The sequence below is a fragment of the Lissotriton helveticus genome, chromosome 12, assembly GCF_964261635.1.
Source record: "Lissotriton helveticus chromosome 12, aLisHel1.1, whole genome shotgun sequence".
NCBI classification, from domain to species: Eukaryota; Metazoa; Chordata; class Amphibia; order Caudata; family Salamandridae; genus Lissotriton; species Lissotriton helveticus.
The window spans coordinates 376,839,376-376,865,035 of record NC_136073.1 but is presented as its reverse complement, the minus strand read 5'-3'; the positions used below and the strand labels follow the sequence as shown (position 1 = coordinate 376,865,035).

At 41.6% G+C, this 25,660-nt stretch overlaps 1 protein-coding gene across 2 annotated transcripts in view; it reads left to right on the top strand.

Moving 5' to 3' along the window:
• RHPN2 (rhophilin Rho GTPase binding protein 2) overlaps positions 1 to 25,660 on the top strand; it is a 217,301-nt gene that overhangs the window by 129,926 nt on the left and 61,715 nt on the right. For both annotated transcript variants that reach the window (XR_013603773.1, XM_078670447.1), the window contains exons 5-6: positions 13,359 to 13,436; positions 13,729 to 13,853. Coding sequence is in view for 1 of the 2 variants with exons in the window: in XM_078670447.1 (XP_078526573.1) it covers positions 13,359 to 13,436; positions 13,729 to 13,853 (203 nt within the window). In the remaining variant the exon portion in view is untranslated. The remainder of the gene's footprint in view (positions 1 to 13,358; positions 13,437 to 13,728; positions 13,854 to 25,660) is intronic.

Genomic DNA, 25,660 nt, shown 5'->3' with positions numbered 1-25,660 from the left:
TTACTAAACTTCTGTATCTCTCCTTTGCCTACACCTGTACTTCTGTCTCCCTCACCGCCTAATCAACCCTTTACCTCTGACTTGTTTTTCATCTTTCCATCTCCCAATGGTATTAATAATGGCCTAAAACTTCCCCTTATCTGCACTTTATCATTTATCACTGTACATGTGCCACTTTTTATTCTCCCTTCCATTCACGTTGTAACGGTACTGGTTCTAATATCTTACTCACTGTCTTCCTATTTACCCTTATTCTATTCCACTATTCTTACTTTACTTACTGTCTTTCTATTCTACCCTTACCTTATTCTTCTATTCTTATCTTGATTTTTATTTGACGGGATATCTTCTTTGGACCATAGGCGACTAGTTTATCTACATTTATGTTGTGTAAATAATGTAAATTTTCACATGAATCAGCCTTGAGAAAGCCCCTGGCTTGTGGGCCACAAGGACAAAACACTTGTCGGCTGTTCCTTTGCTCACCTGTATTTATGGCAATGAATAAATACAGAAACACTATATTGGAAACTCAATACTAGACTTGTGTATTGAGATTTTTTCCAGGACCCTAGATACATACTTTAAGGCATAAACTTGTCACAATTCTAAAAATGTTCTCTCCACCAGACTCTCAAGACATCGCTTCTAATCTCACTGTGTTCAAGACCCACGCGGGATTCAAGATCCACACATCGTTCAAGATCCACATTTCTCTCAGGATCTAGATGTCCTTATTTTACCTATTCTGCATCAGTTTTGGTCTTTACAAATTTCAATGAAGGCTTGGTTAGGGGTGCCACAAAACAAAATACACCCATTCAAACAGCTCAGCCAAAAACATTGGTCTTTTTAAAACCCTTAACCACTGTAGTTCTGCAATATATTTGGTCTCAGGACTGCTGAAGCCTGCTATGGAGCTTTTTCTAACGTTGTCCTCAGCAGAATCCACTCCATGGCACTCAAAGGAAAACATAGAGACCACTAGAAGAAGACCCATTTTTCAGATCGTCCTCCGGGTTGTGTAATATTTTCCTGCAAAGAAAGACCTCCCCACTTCTCCATCTTCCACATCACCTCTACAAAAGGAATGTAAGATAATTGATGCAGTTGGACAGAATTTCTGTGTTACGTCTGTAACCTCTATAAAGTCAGCAAGGGCTACTGTCCTTCTTAGACATATGCTAGCTCCCTGTGCAAAGGTCTCCAGTGTTTTCAAGAAAAACCTCTGTGGGTTCAGATGATTTAGCTGGCCATGAAAACTGTCTTGGGATGGCCTTATGTAGCTTTTCATTTCTCTGCCTTACCAACTTGAAACCAGAAGCTCAACAGAGAATTAATTTAAAATGTCTATTTCCTTGGAACCATCTTTTTGAGGCTCATGCAGACTACCAGATGCACTGTATGAAAGCTGAATTGGGTACCCTAAAGGCTTTTAAGCTTGAAGAGGGGAAATAAAAACGGGAAATACAGGTACAAGTGGTTTGATTGGTGTTACCCATTACAGAGGGTTCAGGCCCCTCAGTGGCTGCAACAGTACCAACATCAACAGCAGCATCATAAACCATGCCCTCCTTGTAAGTCTACAAAAGGGAGAGGCGTCGATCAAACACCATCTCCCACCAAGCAGTGAATTCCTGTTTCCTCCTCTTCGATGGTCACTCTGGTAGGAGGAAGCATCAACAACATTCTGGAAGAGTAGAAGAAAATAACAAAAGACATGTAGGGGATGAATATTGTGCAAAATGGCTATTGTCCAGGGGGTTCATCCTTCTCCCCATCCATTCCTTAAAGCAAAACATCTCAGTACCAATGAGATTTACTCCACCTGGAGGTAACCCAGTATTTGTAAGTGCAAACTAATCACCCTTAAGGGTCTTAAAGTGCTGGGGGGCCTCGGAAAGATTAAGCGAGCTTTTTAAAGCCTAGTTGCAGTTTCAATTAATGAAGGTACATCTAGCAGCCATTACTTTCTATAAAAAAAGTCCTTCACAAACCTCTTTTCTCAGTTGTGAAAGACGTCTTAGGAGAGAGTAAGAATGAGGGGTTGTCTTATTAAAGTACCAAATGTCTGCAGAATGTTTAGGGTTAGATTGGACATTTATTAACAAAAAGACAATGCCTGTGGCATTGAAGTTTTTGGGATTATTCCTTGTCTGCTGTGCCTCGATCATTAGATAACATTGATACTGTGGTACATGATGTCAATTTACAATAGCTACAAGCGGGAAAAAATATGAGGATCCAGAAAATGTTTCAATGTATAGGACTTACTAAGCTACCTAAAGGAGTGTAAGAAGTCACCATTGTAAATGAAAAGGACTTTCAAAGACCAGTAAAGCATATTAATACCAAGTGTATTATGTGAGAAAGAAAGGCTAAAAAGACTACTGACCACTATGTTTACCTATTTGCTGGCCATTACTAGCCAGTATTGACCATGAGCCTTATTATCGAAGGGACACATTGTCCTGGTCTGTACCACGGCACACCCTTAAGTTTGCTATTTGATGAAGGATTCTGCCTATTTTGGTGGGTAGAAAAGCACCAATTATGAGGCAAAAAGTGCTCCATCAGCGTTTTAGTCACCAGTGAGACAGCACGTCAGTGTCTATCTCCATTACTTAAACATCTTCAGATAAATTATGAAATTGTATTCTTCATCACCTGTGCAATTTTATCTCAACCATGTGTTTCTTGTTTACATATTCATTCATTCAGAGGCCTTATTTAGATTATGAAGAAAACTACAAATCCTCTAATTTTTGGAGGAAACTAAATATCAAATAGAATCCACAGATTGTGGAGGAAATTAAATTGACAGATTCTATTCTATATTTAAGAAAATGTGACTGCAGCTTTTGTGACATGCGTTTTTGCTTTTTGTGCTATTATTCCTCAAAAGAGCCCCTTGTCAAGAAATAATTAAGATCATACTCCAGTTTTTAGCATCTTGAGTAATGTGGGTCTATGTAACATTAGTTGACACTGTCCCTGATTTCCAGTGGTGGCAGATTGTATAATCTGTAGCCTCTCCCTTCATGGTTATTTATGTAAAGAACTCCTTTAAAGTACTACTTCTCCTTATTCAAGTGCTGCCTCCTTAGATTTATTGTAAAAAGCATCACAGCAGGCTTCCCTGAATGTGTAGACTGATTGTAGAATGTTCACTCTTTCATAGCTTTGCAAGTGGTCGGCATATTGTTCGCTGTAGTCTCTTGGTTTTAATTAGCTTGTATCGATTGTCTAGCACCCTTATTCTTTCAGTATGTAATCGTGGAACTCTTTGTCAATTAACTGTAAGACCATTTCTCTTCTCAAGCCAGTTCTTTGGTAGACATGAAAGTATTTTATTTTTAAATCAGGACCTCTTAATTTTATTAATAATGACAAAGGAACATCTTCTATACTACCAACTAATCTAAAACAAGAGAGAGAAAACATCTAAATCTCGATTTTAGTTTGTTTGTACCATAATTCCTCAAAGCACACAACTTTGGTATTCTTATTTCTCTAATTGTAGTATATTGCTTCAGGACACCTCATACTGTGTATCTTTCCATGACAGTCAACTTCAGGCGTTTGTATAATTGTCTCAGATAATGTTCTGCCCCTATCAGTCATCGTGTTTCTTCCATTATCTAATGTCATGCATTCTTAAGAAGTCATTAATGATGTACATTTGGTTTCCATAGGATAAACGGTGCTTTTTATGAGTCAGTTTTCCTTTTTTCTTTTTGAAAAACATTTACTCATCTTGCCACAAGCGCCATGTCTTTTGCAGACCATGCTGCATCCATTCTCAAACAATACTTTAAGGAAGTAAATTACTTGAGTAAACACGAGCAGAAAGGCAATAGATTGTTCACGAGGGAATATCAAGAGCTGTAGATTATTTATACTGCATCAATTGATTATTTGTAGGAACAGCGTCGTAGAGTTTTCATAGCATAGCAGCACTTAATGTAATTGAAACTAAGTACAGGCTGACTTTAAATATGATATTTTTAAACATATTTATTTGTGAGTATATGTAGATATCTAATATAAGAACTGGTAGTAATATCTTACTTTTCATAAAAAAACGTAGGAAATTCACTGGAAAAATACACAGGTTAAAGTGATGTTATAGTTAGGTGAAAATGTCAGTTAAAATGTAAGTGTAAACTCAAAAATACACTGTAAATCATCAGTTACAGTTTACTGAGGGAGATAACCAGTACTTCTGCCCCCACCATGCTCTGCCTATAGCCTCACACACTGCACCAATGATGACATGTTCCATTACATCTTTGATGACATCACTGATGACATCTCAAATGACATCTTTGGTGACAACACTGAGCATGGTGGGGCTACAAGTTCTATTAATCCAGTAAACTTAAACTGATGAATTTCAGTGTTTTTATTCTATTGATTACATTTATTTTCCTACTATGAGTAAAGTTCCTAAAAGTTTAAGTTTGGATCTCATTTGCTTTGTCATATTCTATTTTTTTTCAACGTTATTCTTAAAAATAACATGTATTCCTCATTGACAGACATGCAGAGCTCAGACACTACTGTGTTCCCTGTACAATCCTAGGTTACAAATAGCCATAGATCTTCAAGATGATTGAGCTCAACCAACATAGTGTCCTGGGAAGCCTATTAACCCCCATTTCCCATCTGTTTGTGTCACTGGTGGGCTTGAAAGAATAGAAAGATGTGATGCATTCAGTTTCAAATCAAGAGTCCTATGTTGCAACACCCTCCTTCCCTTAGACCAAGTTATTTTGAGGGAATGGCTTCTCCATGATTCCATAATTATAAATTGGTAAGCCACCAATATTAATTCTGTGCAAATCTGAATGTTTATATTATCCCCATACAAGAACTCTGTTCTACTTTGCTACTGCTACAGTGATGATATGCAGAAAAGTTTTCTTTTTTGTCTGAAGATATGTGCATCATGAGTAGACCAATGTTATTGAGGGCTCAATGTGGTGAATATTAAAGTGTTTTTTTTCTACAATAGACAAAAATGAAATGCACTAAAAGTGGTATAGTGTTAAGGTATGCTGTTTGAATGCTTCTAACTAGCTTCAATATGCAAGTTCAAGTCACTCTTCATTTAGTTCATTCCATAGGTCTCCTATTTAATCTGTAGCGATATTTTCCTTTACATGCTCTGCCCTCCTTAATTCATATATTTTTTCCATCTCGACCTGACAAACCTTCCCACAAGCTGATAACGTAACATAGACAATGTATTAGATAATGGAATTAGTACAGATTAGTATCTGCAAGAAGGGCATAGGCATGATGGAAGAGTGGAGAAGAAGCACAAAGCTCGGTGTTCTCCAACATCGGATTGTTCACAAATTCACTTACTTGAATCACTCCGCATTATCAGGCTGGGAGCCCAAGCATTCTAATGGTAAAGTAAACAATATTAACTTGCCCATAGGTAAAACAATATTTTGTATTCAGTCGCACATTATCCTTATTAAAAAGGAGAGAACAATCAAGTAGATAAAATAGCGAGACCACGTAGCGCCCTAGGAGGTACAGTAAACCGCACCATGCATATTTCTGCCAATGATATTTGTTCTATGCATTGTTGAGATAGCCTCTAATTGCTTTTGGATTGTCCATGACATCTAGAGAGAGGCATTATTTTCACCATTACTTTAAAGTGCAATCTAGGAAGTCAATCAAGTCTATTCCATCTTAGATTATGCGTTGATAGAGTATCAAATACTCATGAAGACTCTTTCTGGGGTCCAGGCACTGCTCTCTCACTTTGAAACGAAATACAGCATTATAAACACTGCTTCGGCATGCCTCAAGGTCATTGAAAACCTGATTATGTGATTAGCATAGTAGCCCACCATTGCTAACACAATCCAGTCATTCCCAGCTCAGTACCTCCAGCAGAGACTGTAGACGAATCAACCCCACAGGGAAACAGTGAGGTCAATGGTAGCTACTTCACTAAAGGTGACTAATGCATTGGCTACCTATGAGAGATAACAATCTCAAATGTCGAATGACTTCTATCCGTTCATCAACTTGATTTATGAGGACAGAAAATCGGAGGATGAGTCAGTTGCACACCAGGGTGCCAGATCTTAAGCTGCATTTGTTAGTGCAGTGATGGATGTACCCCCAGTGGGTTTTCACCAGCAAGTGGCCATTGCAGTCTTACTTCACTCAAGATTGACACACTCAAAAGTTAGTTTTGACTAAACACCCATAGCAAAATCCTGGACGTATCTTTAGACAGGAAAACCTTGTATAGTAAATCGGTCAGCAATGCCCTGCAAGGGATCTTGACAGACACAGGTACTGCATGCTAACTAGAAGTCCTTCTAAATATACGCCCAGCTACTTTTTGATGATCTGAATAGAGCCTAGTCCTACAGAGGAATATCCTTGTATCGTACTATGGTGGCAATACTATTGCTACAGACAGTGCTCATATAGTCAGGGATTTTCATTATCAAGCGGTCAGTAGAGGCAAGCATTTGGTTGTTCAGCCTCCAAAAAACGCGGGGGCACCATTCTTGCTACCAAAGCACTTTACAGCGAGTCTAGCTCCTCAATCCTGATGCACCTCCCTCCCCCCCTCATAGAACAGTCTGTTGTTGTAAGAACCTCAGGCTTCATCTCAGAATGGTGAGAAATTACTATTGTGAGTGCTTCAAATAAGATCTGGTTATAGTCTTGAATTCCTGCATAAACCACCCTATCTGGCCCATGTTAAGAAAAACAGCCTACACCTTGAATAATGGCAAAATACATTCTCAATATGCTTCTTGAGGGGCAGTAGAGCCAGTGCCCAAAAGCCAAAGCAAACGAGTACAATACTCCAGGTTGTTCCTGGTAAAAAATAAAATTGGCAGCTGGAGGCCCACCCTAGATGTCAAGAAGTTGCACAAGATTCTCAAAACGCAGTTCATCATGAGTCAAAGCATTACTAGAAATGAGATGAAGAAATGCAAAAAGGAAAAGACTATCTGTGCACCCAACAGCTTAAGGACCCACTGCCAAACAGTGCCATCAACTTCAGAACAGCTCCCAACCTCCTGATTTTCCGAAACAAACTGAAAACCCATGTCTTTCAAAGAACTCTACCTCCCAACGCAATAGGAACCTGCGTTAGCTTGCAATCATGAATTGTGTCCAGGACCTAAGCAATTGTTTAGCACTCATTAGTCCTCCAGCTACTTTTGTCTCCACATCTATCACTATATACATACACTGACTGGTTCAAAACAGTTTGGGAGCTTCAAAACATGACGTGTGGGGTTAGAGCAGCACTGCTCCTGTACACTACTTAGAGGTTTTTTTAGCTGATAGACCAGTCCTGCTGCTTCAACTTTGAGGCAGAAGACCCATGCTCTGTCATGCAGACCTGCTGAGGAAGTAATTCTCAGTCCACAAGGGTTCTTCACAATCATAAAACTCTCCCATGATTGGTAGGATTTCTACCCTTTTGAGATACTCGCTGTAATCTTCCTGAAATGGGACATCCTCCAGTTTTCACCCTAAGATACTTCAGTTAGTCCTCCTTGGGGTTCCAGTATTCCTCGCCTGTGAAAACAATGATTTTTCTTTCATGGATTTTACAAATGTAGGTGTCAGCAAGCTCTTTAAGACATCAGGGATTGCCGGAATTGGCAATTCCAATTGCCAATTCCGGCAATTGGAATTATAAAATTCCAAATGCCGGAATTTTCTTTCCATTCACACTGTTAAAAGTAAAATATAATTATGTGATTTATAGAAATATTTTACTCTGTACAACACATTATACAGTAACCTAGCTATCAGAAGGAAATCTCAAAAGGCAAGTTGATGTGGGGAGTGTATAATAGATTTTTAAGCATTGTGCCGTGTTGTGTCCTGTGGCAGGGACTATGCGCGAAGGTCTTTCCCTTGCTAATGGTAATGGATGCAGGCTGCATATGAATCAGAAGTTATTTGCACCATTTACACAGCACACAGCACATAGGATTATGTACAATATCAGAACAGCCAGAATCTTTGCTCCGATAAAAATGGAGGACCAGAACACTGAAAAAGCAGATTGATTAATCTCCTGCAGTATTGTTATCACCCTGAAATACTTAGTTTAATGGGTTCTCATCTCTGCTCCTCACTTTGAAACTCTTACTTATCAGTTTCTTAATGCATCCCAGTTATAAAAACCCCTCCTACCAGAGCTATGCGATTACAGGCCGCTTTTGTGTATCAGTGAGCTGTTGTTGCAAATGTACTATACACATGTGGCCTAAGCATTGGTGGTGTTCTTTCCACCTACCAGTGTTGCGAATCTACATCCTGTTCTACACTGAATGTGGGAAATCAGGCTCAATTTGCAGCAAAGTTTTCTTGTGAATAAGGCGGCCTCCAACTTTTGGGGGAGCGGTTTTGGGGATGGGTTAATATTTTATTGAAATTCTGCCAGTAACCATGGAGGATGGTGAAATTCCCAGCTCTTAATGCCGATGCTAGAAATGTTCCCCTAAAAGTGCTGATATTTTGTCGATGCCCACGTATCTTGCCTCCGTAACTTACTGGGGACATGTGTCCAAGTATGTTATGGATTTTTGCCCAGAGCTCATTATTAAAGTCCGCATCCTTTTCATGACCGGCATTAATAGTGTTAACCCAACCACAAACCGTAGGTAGGGTGACTGAACCTCAACCCTCTTTGGTAGAGTTGGCACCACACCTTGTCAGGGCGAAGAAAGAAGCAGCAGAGGTGGCTGCCAGCAGGACACCAGCTATGTGTATTAAATTGGGTAGGTAAGGGTCCAGTGGTGTGTTTGCCAGATCCCCTCTAGCTGCCCTCCTCTAAATAAGGTCCAAACGCCACGATCTGCACTGGTTGAATTCCGTGTTAGCCCAGGACCATACTGTATCACAGGGGCCAGGATTCCCTGGAATGAAAGTGAGACATTCCATTGAAATGTCATGCCAATAATTTATTGCATTTTGAAATGATGGAGCCCCGGTTACTTTTACAAAAGGCACGCATGTTCAAAAAAAAGAGTAAGATATACCTCTTGATAGGCAGAACAAATCACAATATTGCATTTAAAATTGTGTGTGCGCCAGAAAACGTAAATTAGATGTGAAAGAAATTGAAAACGAATTGATACTGTCGTTCACAGGTTTTCTCCTCACATTCAGAGTGTATTGCATTTTTCATATTTGTCCTAATTCGGCACCACGACATTTTGACGTTTTTCAAAAATGCAGGTTACATAGCTATCACTAACAAAAACCTTCTAGTCTTTTTTCATTAGTTCAGCTTTCTGAACTGTCTTAACTGCAGTATTTATAAATACATTAGTGTTAATTCTCTACCTTCCATACTGCACCTTTCCTTCTTCTATGTGGGTCATGAACACCTGTTGGACTACATTACTATTTGGGAATTTGTGCAGTTAGCTTGTTATATCTTTCCCCCCGTATTTCTTTTACCTAATATAACATAAAGTTGGAATTATTTGGGCTACAAAGAATACTTCCCATTTCGACAACATCCGATTCAGTGGATGGCATGCATTCTCTAGCAATAGTAGGCACAGCAATTGGCTGGAAGTAGAGGCGTAGAAGTAACAATCAGTAAATATATTAAAAGGGAAGTGAGAACATACATTCGACTGCATAACTTTGGCCCAATTTGTTGGCTCTAAGGAATTTGATTAGCCGTGTTTTAGACCCACGGGCACTGTAATTTGTCATAAGCCTAGAGTTGCCCACGCAGCACCGTTGGCTCTTAAATGCCAATGTGTGGAAACTACATTTTTAGTTTGCTTGCACTCCAGGTCTGAACAGAGAATTGCATCCTCTGGTGGAAGATACAAGTATTACCTCCTGTATTTTTCAAAATGTTACCAACTATTTTAGCTGAGTGGTTTTATTTTAAATGTATGCGGTGTGTGGCCTTGTGCCTTCCTCTGTAATGATAAACAGCACAATACATTGACACTCAAAATTATAGAAGATAATTAATTTAATTTATACAAATGATGCAACTGTTTTTACTGGTTTTAAAGTCAACATTTGCTCTCTGTCTTTCTTTAAATGTTGTCAAGGACGGCTGCACATTTTGCTTTTAATAGCTGCATCTCTTTTCCACAGGACAGCTTCTCATTTGGTGTTATTATTTACCTGCGTAGAAGAAGTTTTTTACAGTTTCATCGCCAAAAAAAAATCCTCGGGGATTGATTGTTGCACATCCCTAAGTAGCACAAACTTTAACATTGCAATTTCGAGTTGCTACATTCCATGAGTGGGTGTTATAGTAGTGTCATCGCTTGACTAAATGTAGAAATAACTAGTCATTACAACATTTAGGTTTTGATTTTTGTAAAAGTGGAAATTAGCATGTTTTGGAAAGATCTTTTTTTGTGAGATTAGATGGTATTCACCTCTAAAAGACTGTTCCTGTAAGATATTCTTTGGTCAAAAAGCTACTTTGAATTTCCCGATTACATTTGAACTCATGTTGTTATCTAGTTGAGAAACAAATGTGCTACTTCCTCGCATATCCTTATGGTTCGTGTTGGTGCGCCGCTTTCCCTTATATTAGGGCCTTTGCACTTCACTGAGAGTAGTACTCATATTTGTCAGGATTCAGTTAAATATCTACTATGATCCTCTGAATACAGTATTGGCCTTTGAAATATGATTTTGCTAGATCAGAAACAACACTAAAACCTCAGGTAACTCGAATGATAATTTTTACTCCTTACGTTCTTGCAGTGTGGTCACTAACAATGTGCCAATGCGCACTAGGGAGGTGGAGAGTATCCATGGTGTATGTTTTCCTCCACTTCGTGTCCTACGACAAAATCGTTTCTTTTATGCTCAGAAATGTCTCTCTTTGTCATATGAGTGCATTGAATACAGCCGCTTCACACATTGATTTCAAACAAGTGCATAGACTCTGTACCAACAGGCAACAATTATTCTCTCCAGTTGTGGTCCCCAAATACTTGACATCCTTTCTACAAGGGAACCATCTGTCTTTTCCGCTAGTATCTCCAAGCCAATTCCTGCTGCTTTGTGAAAAGGACGTTACCTAATGAACTAGAGACAGTTTTAGTTAATGTGACAATGAGTCCCCTTGATATTGCACCTTTCAGTGGTGATATTTAGGTTCCATGGTTGGTTGGGTGTGTTGAATCCTATATCCCTAGAAGTATTCATCCTACTAGAGCAAGAATAGTTTTTATTTTGCTCTGAGCCTCAAAAGCTTCCTAAAATATTACAGATCTTGGTTACCAAACTAAATAAAAAAGTAGTTGCCTTGAATTTTCCCCTCTTTCTACCTTTGCTCCAACACAAACATCTTGTGATCGCTGTATTTCTGTTTTGTGATGCCTCTCTCAAAGGCTTATACCTTTTGTTCTCACATAGCTAGCTTTAAGCCCATGCTGTAATTATGTGATGTAGGAAGTACAGACAACTGTATTGCTTTTATGCACATAGTAATGTGAAATGGACCATTTACGAGAAAGTCTTTAGGGTACATGATTATATTGTACTCCGTATTTTTAGCACTTGGTTTTGTTAGCTTCCTGGCTTGCCTGCAAGCAGTGTGTTGCTTGTAGCAACCAGTGCTCTGATGTCTGCAAGTGGTGTCTTGCTTACAAAAGACCAATCCAGAGCTTGTCTCAAGCACCTCATCATCTCTACCATCTACCCTGTACAAGGTTCTTGCTCACCTTGTAAGAGCAGAAAGAAAAACGTTTAGGAAGAGCAGGGCAGAAGTGGCTGTTGCTGAAATGTAGAATTACCTCCCCAGCTGAACAGAAGAGATCTTTTAATACCCTTTTCGAATAGAGTTTATTACTTGCTAACCAATTCTGTAAAATGATTCAACCATGGAAGACAAGGACGAAATTGCTTATTTCTTTCACTCTGTTTTGTTTATCTGGGGACTAACTTCAAGAATAAGGCAGCTAGGAGAACTACTGGGTATAGGAGACACACTTTGTGACACCACCCTACATGGACGGAATCCTCATAAATACTGACCCGAAACCAAAGAGCCAAAGGGATCTAAACACACATGAGGAACTGTCCACATTGCTGTATTCTCAACAGCGTTTTTCTTTGTCACCGGCCTGCTGTATTCCCCGCCGACTCCCTTTTTGCTCTATGTAGAATGACATGGTGCTTATGGCAGGCATTTACTGAAACCAGTTTTGGAGCATAGCCATCAACACAAGTGCTTATCCATTTGTAAATGTGACACTAATCTAGGGGCCACTCAAAGAGTAGAGTTGCCAGATACACAGAGCTACATGGTTTTTGCTCTGCTCCTATTCAACTTTTGGTGCTCTGCCCGTAGGTCTAACTCCTACCTGACGTATGGCTACTCAGACACTTGTCTCTGATTGTGTTTTTATTCTCTCGCTTGCATGGGTCTCCTTTCTGATATTCCCCAGTATTTCCCTCTCATATCACATATACAGTGCCTACATTGATGAGCTGTCAATCTTTTTTAATAGATCATCACTTCAGGTATCAGTATCCAACACGGCTACATCTATGTTTTACACGATCTGCCATAAAGGTCCTGTCCCCCATATTGAGGATTTAACTTACATTTTCTTGCTGATACATATCCAACACTATACCTACTCTATTTATTATTGTCTTTGCTAAAATTCGTAACACTCCCTGTCACAGTCATTACCCTTTCTTCTTCTCCCCTTATTTCTATTCCTTTTAGAAGGAAGCGTTCCCAAACGTCTTTCATGAGTTTTTTTCCCCAATGCACTGCTCCATGCTGATTAGAACAATACCTGATTTTATAATCACATAATGATTTTTTTTCTTTAGCTTTTTCAAGCACGTAGGTGATTAGTACAGTCGTCACTAGTATCTTTCCCAGTATGCCCTTGTTTTGTGTTACTATTTATAAAAATACCTGTGAAAAATCTGCATTCCATTCTTGCCCTTGGAATGGCCCAGAGGGGAGAAAATGCAAAGCCCATTGTGGTGTAGCCCGCTGACATATTGAAAACTTTTGGTTTAGCAGACTTGAAGTTCAATTTTTTTGTGGAGGCTAGTGTTTGTCTGTTTGAAAGAGAGAGAGAGAGAGAGAGAGAGAGAGAGAGAGAGAGAGAGAGGGAGCGAATTAAGTTTCATATGTTTCAGAGAAAATAATTGGATAACTGCACATCTAGGCCCAAGATGGGCAGCTATCCAATGATTCTTGTGTACATTAATTATCATTAGGTTTGGGAGAAAGGAGGACCTACAACATGTGTATGTATCTTTAATAAAAAGTAAATGAAGTCTCTAGCTCTAAAGAAATTAAAACATTCTTCCATTATTGTTTTTAGGACTTCATACTTGAACATTACAGTGAAGAAGGGCCAGATTATGAAAATGAAATCGCAGACTTTATGGATCTAAGACAAGTACGTTTGGATACCTCAGTCTGACTACAATGTGTACTTTATATGTTTATTTTTTCACTTGCTTAGAAATTTTTATATGCAAGGATTTGTGTTAAAAATGTATCTTATCATTTAGTTATACCCATTTTACAGGTTGACGTTCTTTGTTGAATAGTTGTAGGTGACTTTACTGTCTGTGTAATCTTCGAGTATTGTGATGTTAGCCACGTCTATCTGTTTGTTTGATAATGTATAATCAGCATGCAGTGTCACCCCTTAACTAGATGTGTTATTCTCTTTGTCTTTTCTAAAGGCGTGTCGCACTCCTAGCAGGGATGAAGCAGGCATAGAATTGATGATCAGTTATTTCAATCAGCTTGGCCTTGTCGAAAACAGGTTTTTTCCATCTGGCAGACAAACGGGTATTTTATTTACATGGTAAGAATTTGCTGTATCTTGCTGTATATTTAATTGTAACAAACAATGATTGCGTGTATGGAAAAAGGAAAATATACAGTTATTTATTTATTTACACATTTACAGTTCTGATATTACAAAAGTAGGCATAGAAAGTCTTACAAATATTAAGGGAAGTGCTAATATCTTGTGATTAGGTTCTAGACTAAATATCGATATATTTATGTGTAATTTCTGTGGCCGTGTTACTCACTGGTCTTTCAAGTGCAAAACTCAACTCTGGGAAATTAAAAGAGAAGCTTGGTATATAAGAGCATAGGCAGCAGAGGGTTACATATTGGTGAAGATGATTGTTGAGTGATGCAAATCAATGGCACAACATTACATATAAGAAAACAAGTTACTTACCTGTAACTATAGTTCTCCAGTATTTGTATCTTTCATAGATTCACATAATTGAAATGGGATTCCCACTGTAAAACTAGAAAGCAGTGCCTTGCTAAAAATATCCTAGAAAAAGGCTCGGAAACATTCACTTTAGCAACTTATTCCTGTCATTTAAAAAGGACCAAACCCAGCCACTCAGGCTGCAGCCCCCTTGGAACACTCTACTCAGAGACTGCCTTCCCTCAGATTTTCCAACACCAGTGTGAACATGACATGACATCAGTGATAAGTTGAGGCTCTCAGAGGAGAAGGGTGAGTTGCATGGGAATCCATGAAAGATACCACTACTGGAGTTCTATATTTATAGGAAAGTAATTTGTTTTCTTCTCCAGTATTGGATATTTCGTAGATTCTCTTGCTTGAATCTCAGTAGGTATTCAAAACAGTGATGGATGAAATGAGGCTTGAGTTAATCTCAGCTACTGGTAATCACTCAAGCTGTATCCCAATGCATTGTTATTTTGCACACCATGCTACCTCAGTTTGGACAAGCTATATGCAAATCATTGTTGGCCTTACTCCAATAGGAGCAGCCCAGCCCAAACTGCCAAGCCATGTCCTCCTTGAACCAGAACCCAAGCTACCCAGGACAGGTTTCGCCCTACTTATGGGTTCATCAGCTCGGTACAGCTTGGTTCCAGGGACAGTGTGCGTGGTACCCACGTCTGGGCATGGCCTTCCCACTTGAGGTGACACAATAAGTATACAAAACAGTGGTGGATGGAATGCTTCAATTAATCTCAGCCACTGGTAATCACTCAGGGCCACATCGCAATTCATTGTTATTTTGCACACCTTGCCACCTCAGTTTGGACTTCCAAATCCATTACCTTGTTGTTTTTGCATTTGCCGCCCGAAGTGTGCTGGGTATGCCCAGACATGGGACCCGGGCTCACTGTGCCACTGGAACCAAGCTATACCCGGTTGAAGAGCCCTAACGAGGGGGAAACCGGTCCTAGGTTGCTTAAGTTCTGGTTCAGTGAGGACCTGGGCTGGCAGTTCCAACTGGACTCCTCCCATGAGGAGCAGGGTCAAGATTGATTTGCATATGGCTGGGTCCAAACTGAGGGGGCATGGTGGGCGGAAAACTATGGATTGGAATGTGGCCCAAGGGATTGCCAGTGGCTGAGATGTTCATTCAGTCCATCCATTTACTTGTTGTTTTTGCATTTTCCATCCTAAGTGTGGCGGGTATACCCAGGTGTGGGTCCCCATCTCACTGTGCCACTGGAACCAAGCTATACCTGGCTAAGGAGCCCTACCTAGGGTAAAACCGGTTCCAGGATGCTTGTTTCTGGTCCAGGAGCGGCCTGGCTTGGCAGTTCGGACTAGACTGTTTCCATGAGGAGCAGGGTCAAGATTGATTTGCATATGGCTGGGTCCAAACTGAGGTAACATGGTGGGAACAAAACAATAGATTGGAATGTGGCCCAATCCGATTGCCAGTGGCTGAGATTAGTTCAATCAGTCCATCCATTAACTTGTTGTTTTTGCATGAATCCAAATAGGTAGCAGTTAAAAAAAAATCATAATATAGATACATAAATATGTACATATCATTATTTACAGTTATGATCAAGCATGAAGTCATAGTGGGTAGTGGGATGAAATTTACACTGTGAGCTTACCTTCACCGGAATAGATGTCTTAATACTGCTTGTCCCACTGGAGCATCCTTCAGCACTGTCAAATCTAGGCAGTAGTGCTCTATGAATGTGTATCTATTTCTCCACATTGCTGTCTTCAGCTGTCCTCTAAAGGCACACCAGCAAACAGAGCTATAGACACCAACACACTTTTTGTGAAATGCAAACGTACTTTACTTTGCAAAGGTCTTCCCGCTTGTTGATAACAGAATTGTATGACTGTGAAGAGCCATCATGCTATATCTTGTTAAGAAAGTGGGAAACCTTTCCTGGGAACTCCATTAGCCAATAGCAGTTGGTCTGATTTACGAAACTGTGTTGTTCTGTCTAGTTGAAATTTCAAGCACCTCTTAACATCTAGAGAATGTGAAGTCTTTCTGCTACATCCTTTGAATTTAGGAAGATTGTCCTCAAAATAATTGGTTCATTGAAATTAAAGTCTGATGTTACTTTCGGAATGAATTTTGGATTTGTTCTTGATATTGCTAGTTCACTTCTGAGTTGCAAAAGGGCTCCCGAATGGTGAAAGCTTATATTACGCTTTACTCTCCTTGCTGTTGTTAGTCCTAACAAGAGCACCACTGTCCATGACAGGCATTTTATTTCTGCCTTATGAATGGGCTCAAATGGGCGTTTCATTAATTGCGAAAGTACTGTATTCAAATGCCAAAAAGGGGGAATATGTTTTACTGAAGGATACACTCTAAAGAGTCCCTTGAGAAACTCTTTGATAAGCTTGTTTGACCATACATTTTATGACTCGGAAGATCTTCTGCAACAAGATATGAATGCTAAATGCACTCTGATAGATGCATGCTTTAGACCTGTTTGTGCCAAATGTAACAAATAAGGTAGTATCTCCTCTGATGAGGATGTTATCGGATGAATATTTGATTTCTTACACCATAGAAAAAAACCCTACCAATTAAAATTGTGCATTTTGTTTGTGCTATGCGCTCTGGCTAAAATGTTCTTTTTGGAATGTTTAATGTGCGAATTCATAGTGTTCAGGAGCCAAGCCTACAAGTGTAAGGATTTCAGATCTGGGTGAAGTATTTACCCTTGATTCATTGCTTGTAGATGAGGAACCAGCTGTAGTAGGATGTGATGTTTCTCTGATAGGCGAAGTAGCTCTGTGAACCAGTGTTGTCTTGGCCATCTTGGAGATGTAAATAATCCTGCATGGTTCCCTCTTCATCTTGCTGAGAAATCTCGGCAAAAGAGGTATTGGAGGAAAAGCGTAAGCAAAGATTATCGACCATGCTATCGAAAACACATTCCCCCATGACCTTGGTATTGGATGCCAGCTTGCGAGGAAGCTGTGTTTTTGATTTTGGAGAGTCGCAAAGAGGTCTAGGTTTGGTTTGCCCCAACATGCTAAAATGCTGTTCAGGATCTCTAGGCTGATTTCCTATTCGCGGCAGGCATTCCTCAATATGCTTAATGTGTTGGCCAAAACATTGTGTCTTCTGTGTACCTGCCCTGCTTTTAGAGTTGTTTGATGTTGTATTGACCATTACTATATTATTTGTGCTTCCTGAGATAATGCTGGAGACTTAGTACCTCCTTGTTTGTTGAGATAAAGCATAGTTGTGGTATTGTCTGTCCAAGTACAGTTGATCCGTCTATCCGTTTATCCTTGGGAGGAATGTGCCTAAACACTATGCTAAAGCTTTGAGCGCAAGGAGAGTGCTATGTAGGCTTAGTTGATGTGACTCCCATTTGCGATTCACTTCCAGATTTTAAAGATGAGCTCCCTAACATCCTAGGGATGCATCTGTTGTAAATACAAAATGTGTAGACTGAAGTTTAAACATCGTGCCCGATAAAAGATCTGTCATCTTCGTCCACCATAGAAGAGCCGCTCTCCTCTTTGGAGTAATCTGAATTATATTGTTGAAAGATCCTAGAATTTGGATCCATTGCTCGTCCAGTTCCTCCTGAAAATGTTGCATTTGAATGCTTTGGATGAATTGGGATATGAAAGTAAGCATCCTGGAGATGCAATGATATCATACAGTCTCTGTCATTTAGAAGTTGAAGGATGTCTTGAATCGTCACCATGTGACACGTTTGTTTCCTGAAATATTTTTAGATTTCTTAAATCCAGAATGGGTTTTCACCCCCCTCACTTTTTTCTTGTCAAGAAGAAACAGGAGTAGAAACCACTTACTTCCTAGCTTCCAAGGACTCTTTCTATAGCTAAGCATCTTTAGGATTTCTAACTTCAAAAGATATACATGCTTCTGGGATGTTTTCTGAGCTGGAGTCGTTGGCGGTTTTGGTAATCCGGTCTAAAACTCAGCAATCTATTGTTACTGATTGCTAATGTGGTAGGTAATGTGAAATTCACCCTCTGAGCAATGATGGGGGAAACTGTTGTGAAACAGGTGCCTTCATCCAGTCACTGTCTTCATGAGTCGTTACCTTGAGGCCCTTGCATTTTTCTTTGAGGTTGTCTTGTGTAAGCTGCCGAGATAGGATGTCTCTGTGGGTATTGCATTCAAATTTGTTGTTGGGTAGGTCGGCACATTTGATATCTGTACGGCTGAAAACTTCCCCATAAGAACATTTCCTCTTAATCCACGTAAAGGCAGCCATTTGTATTACAATGTACCCAAAGATCTTGCAGTATCAGTATCTGATTGTATTGATTGTGATGCATCATCAACATCTTTTCCAAAAAGGGTCTTACCATCGTACCATTACAATCTTAATTTGTACTTCTGGCAGGAAAGAAGTGGCCTTTAGCCACCCTTTCCTTCGTAACACAGCCTACGAGTTGCATGAAACCGGTGGATGCAATATCCATAGCATAGTCTATAACTTCTGAGGACACTCATTCTCCTTCTTGAAGTATTTTCTTAGACCAGAGTCTATGTTGTCTGGCAGTCGGTCAATGTAAGGTCCAATATCTGACCACATTTGTCAATCTTAACGACCAAGTAGTGCCAGTGAATTCGCTGCTCTCACTGTAATTGCTGACATTGAAGAAAAATGTTTTCTGATACTATCCAGATGTCTGCCTTCTCTGTCCGGTTTTACTGAGATAGGTACTTATGGATTCTTTCTCTTTGCTCAACACTGAGCTGCCTGAGCTGCCTGAATCAGGCTTCAGGTCTCCAATGAAGCATGTTGGCAAATCATCCAGTGCTTTGTATTTCTTGTCCAATCACATACAGCAAGACTGCTGTGATCCTCGCACAAGTTTTCATTGTCTTAATTTTTTCTTCCTGTATATAAGCAACAATTGGAATTGCTCTGACCGTTTTGTGAGAGGTCTCCTTAAAATCATTGAGGAAACAGTCTAATTGTTTGCCCCAGTATTGGAACTTTCATAGATTCCCATAGCTTGTATCATTCCCGTCGTCAGAATGGGAGCCTCAGTGCCTCATCTCATTTTGTAGCATATCCACCTCTGTTTTATAAAAGAGACCAAAACCTTGCAACAACCAATCAGATTAGCCTCACCCCATAGAAACCTCCTGAGAGAACCTCAGATTTTCTACCGCACATTGTGCTAAGGGAATCTCCACTGAGCTCTTCTCAGTTTTCTCTACAACTTTGCATTTCAGCTACTTTTTCTTCAAGATGTCTGATAAAGAAAAGAAGGCTTTATTTCAGGCCTGTTCTACCTGTTCTAAGAAAAGTCTCTATGTTGAAGACAAGCATAAGGATTGTATTTATTGCTTGTACCCTGACCACAAGGCCACTGATTGTAAAATCTGCAGAACCTTTTCCACCAAGACACTTAGAGACAGGGAAGGAAGGCTTTTTACCTGGCTACAGAAGATGAAGTCACGGAAGGAGGTGATTTCTAGTGAAAGCGAGGATTCCTCCTCAGCTTCTTCACCAAGGAGATCTAAAAAGAGGGGTAGGTCTTCCCCTTCAACCTCAACTGAACCTCCTGCTAAGGCCTCTCAAAAGACCTCTGTTCGGTCTAATAGGCCCAGTCCCGGAAAATCTCCTCACCGAGGTCCAAAGGAGAGGGAGGGACTTGTGACTGAGGTAATTTCTACAAAGAAGGTGACTCAAGTACCTTCTGCTGTCTCTCCACCATCTGAGAAGACAAAAGGTTTAAAAAAGTCAGCATCTTTACCTCAGGAGGGAAAATCAGAGAAGAAAACCCGTTTGTCGACGACGGCATCATCAGGTACGTCGACGGCTCAGGCGTCGATTACGGCTCCGTCGACGGTCCCGTCATCGAGGGCTTTGACGACTACAGCTTCGACGGCGACTTCGAAGACGACTTCGAAGACGATGCAGGTTCCTATCTCAGTGTCGTCGACGATATTAATAACCTCAACGTCGACAAAGCCGACGATGACAACGGCTAGTATGATACTGACGGCGAGCTCGTCGACAGTGCCGTTGACGATTTCTTCACCCTCGACGATGATCCTTTCTCTGACGACGGTGCTCTCGTTGACGACGGTGCTCTCGTTGACGACGAATCCATCGATGACGACGATGTCGTCGACGACTCCGGCGACGGTGCAAATAGTTAACATTTTAATTAGAAAACGCCAAATTACACCGGAGATGACATCTCCGCGAAGGGTGACGCCTATGCTTCCTGCATTACTTTTGGATTAAGACTATTCTGATGAGGAAGATAGGCCTTATGGTGATACGTACAGTCCATCGCAGCTCCAGGTGAAATACCAGGATTCAGATTCTGATGACTATTATGAGGAACAGCGGCAACCCCCTCCCGGGAGAGGCCTCAAGAACAATCACATCAGGGTATGGTTTCTATGCATTCCTCCCTAATAAGTGACTTACAGGTCATGTTGATAGATTATAGGATGAGATTTCCATCCCAACCCTCTGAATCCATGCAACCAACTCCGCCACCACCACCACCACCTCTGCCTCCTCCATCAACTTCTACGGTTCAACCACCAGAGCCGGAACCTTTGACGAACGGCAGAATATCACCACAGGGTAGGCAAATGATGATGATGATGATGACGATGATTCCTCAGATGATGAACGGAATGTGAGAGAGGTCCCAAATCCGGATAGAGAATGGGACGACTATATCATACCAGATCCCGCTTTACCTGTACCAGATCCTGTAGATTCGCCTCCAGCAGACATCTGAGGATTCCATAATCTTATGGAGAGAGCTTCAAAAAGATTTGTTCTTCCCGTTCCGGTTGTTCAATCGGACTGCTTTCTCTATGATTTTAAAGAGCCTTATAGGAAATCCATCAGCTCTATCCCCATCATAGAGCATGTATGGAGTGAAGGTGATGCAGTCTCCAGCTACTGTTATCCCTGTTCTACCGCAGCTGGAGAAGAAATATATGGCTCCTGATGGTAGTCCTGCTTGCCTGGTTGGCCAACCGAGGCTGGACTCCGTAATCTCCCAGGCGGCTCAAAGAAAATCGAAGAACCCATCGGCTCCTCTTGCCTCACCACCAGATAGAGAAGGCAGAGGCCTTTATAACGTGGGCAAGAGATTCTCTTCTATTTGCAGCCTCCTGGTTCGAGCTTCCAATGCACTGGCAATTTCGGGACGATATGATCGCCAAATGTGGTGCGATTTGTCTCCTTTCGTTGATCGGTTACTGGATACTTCCAAGGCAGATGCAAAGAAGATCCTGGAGGAGGGTGAGCGATCTTCCTCAGAGATTATTGATTGTGCCATGGACATTGCCACAACTGCTTTTCACGCCTTGGCAGGTTCGGCTGTCCTGAGGAGACAAGGTTGGCTTCGGGCTACCTGGTTTCGCCCTGAGGTACAGAATAAGATTTTGGATTTACCATTTGATGGTGACATGCTTTTTGGTAAGCATATAGATGACGCCTTACAGGACATCAAGAAGGACACGGAAACGCATAGGTCCTTAGGCATGTTACAATATCGCAGGGTACCTTTCCTAAGGGCAAAAGGTAAAGGTTTTTCAAACTACAGAGGAGGATACCAACAACACTACTCCTCCTATACGCAATCTTCGCAGACTTACAAGCCTCAATACTCTCAACGCCAGGGCCAGTCGGCGTCTTTCTCTCGTCAACCTGCAAGAGGTCGACAGGGGCGTCAAGGGAGAGATTCTTCTAAACGTCAATAGCGGCCTCTCAGCTCTGTCTATTGTTCCTCCACCCCATGTAACATCAGTAGGGGGCAGGATTTCACACTGTCTGCGCAGCTGGAAGATCATAACATCAAATCGGTGGGTCCTCAATATCATTCAGTTTGGCCACACATTGGAATTTCAACACCTCCCACCTTCCAGAGCCCCTCGCGCCACTGAATCAAAACATCTACAGCTTCTAGGTCTCGAAGCCCATCAACTGCTCATCAAGGGAGTGATAGAGCCTGTGCCTCTATCTCAAAGAGGAGAAGGGTTCTATTCCAGGTTTTTCCTGGTTCGCAAGACGGAAGAGAAATGGCGCCCAATTTTAGACCTGAGGGAGCTCAACACCTATCTCATAAAGCTATAATTCCGGATGGTATCCCTTCACGAAATTTTGCGCCTTCTCAATCCAGGAGATGACATGGCAACTCTGGATCTCGAGGACGCATATTTTCACGTACCGATCCACCCAGCTCACAGACGATTCTTACGCTTCACAGTAGCCAAGAGCCATTTTCAATTCAAAGTCCTGCCTTTCGGGCTCAGATCCGCTCCTCGGATATTCACGAAGGTTTTAGCCCCGGTGGCAGCGTATCTCAGAAGGCAATCTCTAGAACTTTTTCCCTACCTAGACGATTGGTTGATAAAAGCTCCATCTTCTCAAGCAACTACAAGAGCAGTCAAAAGTTGCATTCGACTTTTCGATCATCTGGGTCTACAACTCAACAGGAACAAATCGGTCCTTCACCCATCCAGGTCGGCCAAATTCCTAGGTTCCATTCTGGATACAAGATGCTGCAAGGCTTTCCCATCGGAGGAACGACAAAGAAGGCTCATTCTCTCGGCTCGTCAATTGCAAAGGAGACGATCTCTAACGGTCCGTCTGTACAAGTCGCTCCTAGGATCGATTTCATCCTGCATACCCTTAATTCCGCATTGCAGACTACGTATGCGCTTGTTGCAGGAGCAGCTAGACAGGCAATGGCGCCAGGCGGAAGGCGCATTAGACGACTAGATAATGGCCACATCTCTCATGAGGAAGGCGGCCGATTGGTGGACGAACAAAGACAATATCTCAAGGGGTCTCACTTTCAAGATTGCTCCATCTCCCTTGGTTCTGACCACGGATGCCTCGCTGGAAGGCTGGGGAGCTGTTTTACAAGACCTACAAGTGAGCGGTCATTGTATGCCCGAGCAGCATACTTTCCACATCAATCTTCTGGAGCTCAAGGCAATTCATTTAGCTTTGCAGGCTTTTCTTCTGAGAATTCGGAATTCCACGGTACTGGTTCATACGGACAACACGACGGCCATGCATTACGTGAACAAACAAGGCAGAACAAGAGCTCGAGTTCTATCAAGGGAGCCCCAAGACATATTGGAATGGGCAATTCTCAACTGAGTTTCTCTCTCAGCAGAACATCTCCCAGGTACACTCAACACGACAGCGGATACTTTGAGTCATCTGAAATCAGTCTGTCACGAGTGGGAACTGGATCAGGACACTCTCTACAGAGTCTTCGCATGTTGGGGCACTCCGTCCATAGACCTATTCGCAACCCCAGACAAGAGGAAATGCCAGTTCTATGCAAGCAGGGATCACCATGGCGGCTCATTGGGGAATGCTCTTTCGATAACCTGGTCAGGCACATTTGTTTACGGCTTTCCTCCAATTTCCCTGATTCCCAGCATAACCAGGAAACTCAAGATGGAATCATGCAGATTGATTTTGATCCCCCCACGTGGCCCTGCCAATTCTGGTTCACAGAGCTTTTCCTGCTCTCTCAGGATCAGCCAATTCATCTACGGCCCATTCCATCTCTATTGACAATGTCCCAGGGCCAAAGGTTGCATCCAGACCCGAGCTCTCTACAATTGACAGCGTGGCTCCTGAGCACCGGGAATTCCAGGATTTAAATATCCCTCAGGCGTGTAAAGAAATATTATCTCAAGCCCGTGCACCAAGTACGAATAAGACCTATCGCGCGAAATGGAAACGTTTCTGCTTATGGTGCCACCGACAGAATCTCCATCCGTTCTCTTCTGCTCCTCACCAGATATTGCCTTACATTCGTTCTCTTGCTAAGTCAGGCCTGGCACATTCTTCCATCAGGGTACACCTGGCGGCTATCTCTAGAGTCAGGCGGACAGCTTCAGGTCCTTCTCTCTGGTCCCCGAGGATCGTCAAACAATTCCTGAAAGGTCTTTTCAGGAATTTCCCTCCAGTTCGGCCTCCGCCTCCGCCTCCAATCTGGCAACTCAATTTGGTTCTGGCTCATCTCATGAGACCTCTATTTGAGCCTATTCACAGAGCGGATTTAAAGTTTCTATCATGGAAAGTGGCTCTCCTTTTAGCCTTGACGTCGGCTAGAAGGGTTGGGGAACTGCAAGCTCTTACCATTATGGAACCTTTTTTACAGTTCAAAAAAGACACTCTAATCCTAAGAACATATCCGAAATTCATTCCAAAGGTCCCTTCGGCTTTCCATTTGAATGAACCTGTGGTTCTGAAATCTTTTTTCCCTCAACCTATGTCTCCAGCAGAAAGGTCTCTGCATTCCTTGGATGTCCAAAGATGTCTAAATTTTTTATCTTGAACGGACAAAAGATTTCAGCAAATCATCACAGCTCTTTGTTGCTTATAGCGCGGTGCGGAAGGGTTTTCCGCTTTCAAAACAAGGCATCTCACGTTGAATTTCCAGTGCAATTCATTATTGCCACCAAGCGGCGGATAAGCCGCTAGAAAGACATGTACGAGTTCACTCCACAAGATCAGTCTCATCTTCTGATATCTTTGCTGGAGTTCCTATCAAAGACATTTGTAGGGCAGCTACATGGAGCAGTGCCCACATGTTCACAAAGCATTCCTGCTTGGACTCTTCCACAAGGAGTGAGGCGGCAGTTGGACAAGCGGTCCTGAGGAATCTCTTCCAATGAGCGGTGAGCTTTCCCTTCTATCCCTCCTTCCTATGATTGCACATTTTGTATCTGATAATGTTTACTGTCTGCTGTTTCAATGGCTTTTTGCTTCTTATGACAGTATGAATACTAATGTATTTTGATGCTCATGTCACAAAATGTGCTTTTATTGCTTACTGCTAGCTATTCTGATACAAGCTATGGGAATCTATGAAAGTTACAATACTGGGGCAAGAAAACAAGTTACTTACCTGTAACTTTGGTTCCCCAGTATTGGTTACTTTCACAGATTACCATGCGCCCACCCTCCTCCCCTGGGAAAGCTCAGCCTTCAGCAGATGTGGTTACTGTTACACAACGGCTACAAAAATCTGAGTCTCTGAGGTTCTCTCAGGAGGGTTCTATGGGGTGAGGCTAATCTGATTGGTTGTTGCAAGGTTTTGGTCTCTTTTACAAAAAAGAGGTGGATTTGCTACAAAATGAGATGAGGCTCCCATTCCGACGACGGGGAATGATACAAGCTATGGGAATCTATGAAAGTTACCAATACTGGGGAACCAAAGTTACAGGTAAGTAACTTGTTTTCTTTGTGGTTATTGGCAAACCTAACCTTTATGCTGCTCTTTCTAAAAGGTTGTGAAACCCCCCCCTATGTCCTCTGGAGGAGAATCTACAGGTTGTGGGACCAGTGGTCATTGAACTTGAATTAAATTGTCATCCCATTCAGCAG